Raw genomic sequence first — 8,184 nt, 5'->3', positions numbered from 1 at the left:
AAACAGTAGCAGTCTATCTTTAATATCCTTCAATCTGAAAGTCGAATACTAGTAGTATAAAAAAGAAATGGCTCTAACCTTTAATTTCTTTATAACTTTTGTACTGTCCTCCAGCGTCCTTTGGTAACCCAGCTATGGGTACGTACGATTCAATCGTTGAGGATCCCTTCTCGTGTATTCTAATCGCCTCTAAAAGTTCCTTCTTCAGAAATGGTTTTAAAAATAACATTAGTTTGTCGAAAAATGACGGTGCGTTTAATACATGGACCTCTTTTATCTTTATAAACATTGCTTCCTGAAAGAAGTTTATAATTACAAGAGTAATGTGGTCATCTTACTAATATTATAAATACGAAAGTTTAAATGGATTGATGTTTCTTTGAAGGTATCTCCAGAAGGGCTGCATGAATCTTGCTGAAATTTGGCATAGATATATAACACAGTCTGCAACACAAAGGCTACTAATTAAGTTTATTTTAATTTCGCCCGATCGCAGTCGCAGGCGATAACTAGTTTGGAATAAAATATGTAATAATTAAATGTACCTGTAAATAATAAAGGAATTGTTGTACTACAAGAATTTCCAATTTTCCCAAATGGGCAAGTGTTGAACCTTGAAAGTTAACAATAACACTCAGTCCGGGGCAGGCACCATATTCGTACTGATAGAGGTCTAACAACATAATCGCAGTTCTGAAATAGATAGCAGGCGAATACTCACCGTTGGTTTTAAAGACCAATATCTCTGTATCAAACATATCGTCATCCCTGTCATTATCTTTGACAAAACAGAGATAACAATACGTTTTAAACGGTGATTTTGGTATCGGAAATCGTCTTAATACATAAGTTTGAATCGTCATATTCTTCTATAAATGAGCAACATTAATATTATATTTTATCTATATAAATCGTGCGAAATAGAGACGTGCTATTATTAAATATTAACCTAATATATTAACAGTGATAGGGTCCGCAGCATCGGTGCAACTACTCAAAATAAAATTGTAGAGGCCAAGTTCTAGTCCTCTTACAGTTCTCTTTTCTTACAAGAAACTTAGAAAGCTTATATGTATTATACAGAGTCAGGGAACGTATAGAAACAGTGCTATAATCTGTTTCTGTACCTCTCTCTGTCTATTAAAGGTAGGAAACGCATCTGCAGCTTATTTGCAAGTTTCAGGCATCTGACAATTCGCTATTTTAGCGAATAACTATTTATAGTTAGTAATATATATTACCTCAGTATATCGGCAAGCACAAACACTTTAGTATCGTAATCAAGTAGACAATGGTAAGTTACTGTCGAGCCGTCATGCGAACGAACTTGTAAAGGCGTTGACAACCTGAAAAATTACGTAATACAACAAGATTTGGATTTATTTACGATTTCATCTGTATATCTTAGTCTATGGTTGTCTATCTTCTCAATGATTCTCAATAATATCACACATGGACAAATATTTGTTTAAAAAACTTTTATCAAAAGTTAGGTTAGGTAAGTTCCATTCCCACCATTTTTTATAAGGAAAGGATGGGAAGTGGAAGTGGATTTGATAGAGTAGACGCTTAAGAAGAGAAAATATCCTATTTCTGTGAATTTCTTCCGTCGATTAAAGTTAAGCAATCTATATTTGTGGATGTCCATGGGCAGCGATCGGCTTGTTCGTTTGTCAACTTTTGAATTAAAAAATCTGCTCTTTGTATACTCCAATATCGGTGTTGTTACTTACGTAACATCCAAAGATTTTAATACACGAGGATCATCTACTGATCTGTTGTAGAAGAAACTACGAAACATCGTACGTAATGTGTAGTGTAAATCTACGACCTGTTTCGTTACACCATAACTTTGGTTGCAAGCATTAAATGCAAGTAGAAGATCCAAATCTGGAAAGGAGTAAATAAATTAATTTTATAAATACAAAAAAAAATACTTAGGTAAGTGATAAAAGTTTAACTTATTAGCCTTTTATATCACTTACTTAACCCTTAATTCGATGGTGTCCAGTGTGACAACTTAAAATAATCAACTGAACTAGTATAGGGGAAATTACGTAAGTATGACTTTACTAGAAAAAAACAGTTTTTTTGCTATAAAAATTTCATCAAATTAAGGGTTAACGATCTATTTGTCGAATTTGATAGTTTACCGGGCGCTTTAAAAGTCAATTTAACGTTGGTTTCTAATACCAAAATAGCTGCATAAAACATATCGTCATCCTTGTCATTGTCTTTGACAAAAGAGAGATAAAAAAATATTATTAAGAGGGGTCTGAGAAACTCAGGGTAAATCAGTTACCAAAAGTAACAAAAAAAATGTCTTTATCATATCACCAGCTTACTATACCTCCCCACTGAAGGGCTAAGAACCTTCCCCTAAGTTAGGGTGACTAGGGCATAGTCAACCACGCTGTCCCAGTGCGAGTTGTCAAATGGCAAAGTAAAAAAGTGTCTTTGGATTCCTTTACAGTGTTCAGATACTCTTCATATCTTCGTAAAGAGTTTTAAAATCTTAAATTTTCTTTTAAAATATTGACCTGTTATTAAATCACTGGGTAAATGTGGTTGTGAATTAACCCATTCTCTAAGTTTCTTGATATCCTCTTCTTTTATTCCATTCTTCTTACATTCTTCTGGAACCGATACAGTTATTATTTGAAGAGACTGCATTTTATCTAAAAAAATCATTACATCTTTTCAAACAAGAAAAATCGGTAGTAAACTTTTCCGGAACATGATATTAAAATTAGAAATAAATAAAAAAAAAACTTAAGTCCTTAATTAAAAAAAAAAAGAATAACTAAGGAGAGAGAATACAAATCAAATGACACCTCACTTATTAGCATCGGTGCAATAAACTTATAAATTTTATTCAATACAAAATTAAATTTAACGAAACAAAAAACATGACAATCATTGTTAAAACTTTACTCTGCTGTGTTCATAATAATTAAGAAGTATAGTATTATCGTCGGAAAAAATAGTATAATATGTTTATTTTAAAATCCGTATATCAAATATCATCATCAGCTCACTATACGTCCCCACCGAAGGGCTCGGAGCCTACCCTAAGTTAAGGGTGATTACGCCATAGTCAACCACGCTGGCCCAGTGCGGGTTGACTTCACATATATCTTTAAATTTCTACTTAGATATGTGCAGTTTGCATCACGATGTTTTCCTTCACCGTAAGAACGTCGGATAAATGTACGTATGTAAATCGCAAATCGAAAAACACATGCAGATTGCAAGTCAAGTGTAGCTCCTGTATTCGGTCGGTATAGAGCGTCGGTGGCTCAGGAGTCAAGCACTTGACTTGCAATCTGCAGGTCCTGGGTTCGAGTCCCGCCATGTACAATGATGATGATACAAAATATATTAAAATACGAATTAATTTTAATATTCTATAAGGTCATATTTTGTGGATAAATAATTATTTTTCAATTAATTTTAATTAAATGAAATATGACTTACTCCTTTAATTTCTTGGTATCAAACACTTTATTTTATTTGTTTTGTATGTTTGTAGCCCTCACGGCTTTGTAGTCAGTAGATAAATAAACCAAATCGTAGTTTTCGTTCCCACGTAACGGAAACATATCAAAGGTTTTTTGTCTATCCTTGAAAGTTAATTAGAATAAAACATTTTTTTTTCATGGGAAATAATCTCTATTGTTAATTACCTATTATATTTGCTATGTTTACTAATTACGCAATCATGAGGCTTGTTTAAATAATCTTAATTAAGAAAAAACAAAAATCCCCCTCTAAATCAGGCTCTAATGACATACCGCCATCTATTGTCTGCGTTTTAAAACAAAGATTTTAAAAATTGTTAATTTTTTTTAATTATATTTGTATTCTGAAAATTGCTTCGTTAAAATCAAAGGTAAAGGCAATAGTTCCATTCGTCATTATCTCACCAGCCACTTCAGATCACCAGTCGTATCTGAAATAAACACTTGATTTAAACCTTTTGATATGCGGGCCGCTATGTTATAAAACTTCCTTAGTCTTTGGGTGCCCATTTGTAAAAGGGTATTTAGTTAAAAACAGCGCCTGTTATTTTATAATAGCTAAATTTCCACATTGCTTTTACAAACTAATTTATTACACAGGCGCCATAAGTCAAGATGGACGACAAAATGTAACTTATTTGATTTACCTGCACTTTTAAGATACAAGTCTGTGATAAACGTATACGAGAAAAAAAATACCTTTTACACTGAATCCAGCAAACTCCACTGCTAATTATTAAGCGCCTGAGCAACCCCTTAAAAGTATTGTTCAGACGATCTTCTATAAATTTACGTGGTGCTTGGAAATTATAGCGTTTGCTTTGTTCTAAATCTACCAGCTGAAATTATTGTCGGCTCTATGGTTAAGTTCATCGTAAGTCAAGATTCCAACTCCGTTACAATCGGTGCCAAAACGGCTTATAATCTGTCCAGTGGAATTGAGGTCAGTGGGTTTTTGTATTATCTGTCTAACCGTGGGTTTCTAAGACTGCTTCTGTTTTGTAGATAATGACAGCGATGACGATATGTTTCCAGATATATTGGTCTCAGAAACCAACGGTAAGAAAACTAAATTTTGTTGCGTTTGCGCAAATTGAAATACGTCATAGTTACCAATCTAGTTCCGAGCTTGTGCAAGCTTCTGGAAGGTTCATTCATTCAGTCATTCCACCAGTTCACCTTCGTTCTCGGTCAGTGAGTGCCGCGCAGTCGAGCGATCGGTCGTTTCGCGGATTCGTGCTACGAATACCAAAGTGAGTGATTTTTGAAAATATTTATCTCTGTGAAATAATTTATTCAATCAAAATTAAGGTAACAAATGAATTATTTACACTAATATATAATTACCTACATATTTAGACATTTTAATTGATTAATAAAATATGTTTGTTTAGTATTTAAGTTACAAATCTAGTTTTGTTTTTGCTACGTCTACGCGTAATTAAGCAATACTGAATTTAAATAGTTAATAATTTATTTTACAATATTTTTTAATACTATTTATCGTTTTAAATTAAAAATGTTAATTGTTTCTTTCTATTTGAATAATAAAAATTAACATCATATGTCACGCGTCAAATAAATGATTCATTTTAATACTCTGTTCAAAAAAACTCGTTTTAAAAAAAGAATGCGGATCTGATAAAAAAATATTGGTCGCTTTGAAATTTTATTTAAATCAATCTAGAAGTTGTTGATATTTAACAATTAATTATCATTTTATAAAAACAAATTAAACGACAGTTGGTTGACTCAATATTATAAACTGACGGTTATTTGAAAGATATAATGAGATATAATCATTGTATCTTATATAGAAATTCAGGTACCTGTTAAATATTTTAAATTAAACGAATGTTAGAAGAATAAGAAGTTATTAACCCTTGGCTTTCACTGTAGAAGCTGTATTAATCATATCATTTCTCTTTAAACAGTAATAACAATTTATTTCAGTTATTGACGCAATGTAAATCCACTGTTTGTCATGTAACGTAATACGTTTGAAAATGTATAACAGTACTATATCTTTCAGATTCTACGACCATTTTAAACTGATATTTAGAAGCTACTAAATAAAAAAACTAAGACAGTCTTTCAATTGTTCAGTCTTTCATTTTTAGTCGACTTCATAAATAAGGAGGTTATCAATTCGTCTGTATGTTTTTTTATGTGTGTTCGGTTTCAGTATAGGTAATATCTTTAACGTAAATAGATCTAAGACATCAGGCCGACACTGACTCCGAAATAACAATTATTGTAAAGACATATTTCAAGAAGGCAGAGAAATTTCTTACCTTCGAGAGTTCATGGTACCCTGATATACATGATTTCTGGTAATTTATAATATCACGATAGAAATATGATTAAGTAGGCTTCCGAAATACGATCTTGACAAATAAATAACAGAATTTAAGCGTCAATAGCCTAATGATTAAGGGTGCGGCATCCCGATCAAGAGGTCGGCGGTTCGAATCCCGCCATTCGACTACTGTCGTAAACCATGTCCTAGCACAAGCCTAGAGCTTAGTTGGAATGGTAAAAAAAAATATTATTGAATTTACAAAAAATCTGCTAATATTTATATTAAAAAAAAAGAATACTTATACCGGAAATATTGTTGGTGATAAATAGTTAAAGGTAAAAATACTCTTGTACAACTACGTACACGTGCACAATGTCATCATCGGCGGTCAAAAGGTTAAAACACGCGTTTAAGTAAACAGTGTCTAACAATATTTATTAGAGCAATACATTTAAAGTTTAAGCTAAATTTAGAAACGCAGTATAAAGTGACATTTAAGTAATTAAAGTTGATATTGCATGTAAGTTAGGTTCTAAGTAACATAAGTAATTTACTGCATCCGTAACCTTTGGCGAACGATCTCCGTTGCCAAGGCTCTATTAAACTGAGAGGCTCTGATATATGAAGCAATAATAATTTGTAAAGGTTCTATTACAAACCTGAAAAGTTAAGTATTAATTTTCTTAATTCTTATACAATATTTACAATCGACTTTTAATATCGTTTGAATATGCTCTTGATCCAAAAGGGTAGGCAGAGATAGACTTCCTTTTAACGCCGTCCTAACACACTTTCTCCATCTACTGTTGTTTTTCTTAAGGCTCGTTTAACAATGTCCAAGTAAGTCCTGAATTAAGCCTTTTGAAAAATTGTCAAATAAAGTCGATTAAGGTTGTCTTTGGCGTTAAATCAATCTCCAAATAAGCTGTGAAATACAAACTATTTTGACAGGAAATATTATTTGTGACAGTTCATTCAATTGTTAGTTATCCATCATCAGTTCACTATACGTACCCACCGAGGGGCTCGAAGCCTACCCTAACTTAGGGGTGACTAGGCCAGACTAGTCAAACACGCTGGCCCAGTGCGTGTTGGTTGATTTCATACATGTATTTTTTTAAAATTTCTTCCCAGATATGTGCAGATTGCATCACGATGTTTTCCTTCACTGTAAGAACGTCGGATAAATGCACATATATAAATTGGAAATAGAAAAACACATTGGTACATGGCGGGATTCGAACCCAGGACCTACAGATTGTAAGTCAAATGCTTGACTCCTGAGCCAACGACGCTGTTTTTACCATGAATGTACCTTTTTTCTGACTTAAGGTACCTGACATACAGGAGTGACAATTTATTTCATATTATCACCGAACTTTCTATTTAATGAAACGTAACTAAACAAAGTATTAAAATCATTTTTATCGCAGTTACTTCGCAGTTTTGCAAATTTTCCGTCTTTTAAAAGATCATTTCAAATAATTAATCTTTGCAATTAGTTGTGTAATGTTTTTTTTGCATGTTTACTTAACTATCTAAATAATTGCAAACTTCAGTTATACTAGATTAAACAGGTTAAACTTTATGTAATATTATAACGGCACATAAACCGTCTTTCTGAAGTGAATATTCTAGTTCGTGATATAATGTCGTTTATAATGAATATTACAAAATACTTCGATCTTTTTATTAAAAACGTCGCCCGCGACGCCGTCCGCGTGAAATGAAAAAAAAAATTAGTTCCCGGCAATAATTCGATGTTTTCTCGGCGTCTTTTAACTTTAACGAACATTAAAAAAAAGAATTGGCCAAATTGGTCCAGGCGTTGTTAAGTTATGCGCTTACCAACACTTTGCGATTCATTTTTATATTATAGAATATGTACTAATTTTAAAAAAATTGTAAGAAAAATTAGAAGAACATTTCAGAGTTTTACCTATTTCATACTTTTAAAAATAAATGCAAATATAATATTATGATGCAAATAAAACGCGTCGATGTCTTTTTAATGTAAAAGAAAAACATGCGTTTTAATGCGCAGTAGCCATACATTCGTATACTAATACATAACATACTTCTGTGTACTTATGTGCAATAAATAGCTGTATTTACTAAGTAACATAACTGAGATTCTTTCGTCATTTCACCTTGATATAGTTGATTAAGATTTACAGACGTATATGACCTTGGGAGGCGGCGGAACGTGAAAATGTATAATTTTAATAGACATAGTATAAGGTCAAATTGTTACGTAAGATATATACTAATAAGCTAACTATTGCCTGTAACGTTTATTTAAAAAAAGAAAGCGAGATTGTACCTCTTGAAAGTATAAGAAGTAAAGAATCAAATGATCCC

General features: G+C 32.3%; 2 protein-coding genes across 3 annotated transcripts in view; one reads left to right on the top strand and one right to left on the bottom strand.

Moving 5' to 3' along the window:
* Nucleotides 1–73: 73 nt before the first annotated feature.
* Nucleotides 74–3,552, bottom strand: LOC106117540 (alpha-tocopherol transfer protein-like). Its single transcript, XM_013311903.1, has 6 exons — nucleotides 3,478–3,552; nucleotides 2,541–2,678; nucleotides 1,734–1,890; nucleotides 1,242–1,346; nucleotides 546–693; nucleotides 74–295 (listed from the first exon to the last, which is right to left on the bottom strand). Exons 2-6 carry the CDS (start codon nucleotides 2,671–2,673, stop codon nucleotides 74–76), a joined length of 765 nt encoding a protein of 254 aa, XP_013167357.1. The 5' UTR covers nucleotides 2,674–2,678; nucleotides 3,478–3,552.
* A 1,140-nt stretch (nucleotides 3,553–4,692) lies between these two features.
* Nucleotides 4,693–8,184, top strand: part of CPR56 (cuticular protein RR-1 motif 56) — a 13,620-nt gene continuing 10,128 nt past the window's right edge. Inside the window, exon 1 of one of the 2 annotated variants that reach the window (XM_013312505.1) lies at nucleotides 4,693–4,832. The gene's annotated coding sequence lies outside the window, so the exon portion shown is untranslated. 2 annotated transcript variants of the gene reach the window in all.

This window comes from Papilio xuthus, unplaced genomic scaffold (genome assembly GCF_000836235.2).
Source record: "Papilio xuthus unplaced genomic scaffold, Pxut_1.1 DF827679.1, whole genome shotgun sequence".
In the NCBI taxonomy this organism is placed as follows: domain Eukaryota; kingdom Metazoa; phylum Arthropoda; class Insecta; order Lepidoptera; family Papilionidae; genus Papilio; species Papilio xuthus.
The sequence above is the reverse complement of the archived record's forward strand: the minus strand, read 5'-3'. Positions and strand labels throughout refer to the sequence as shown.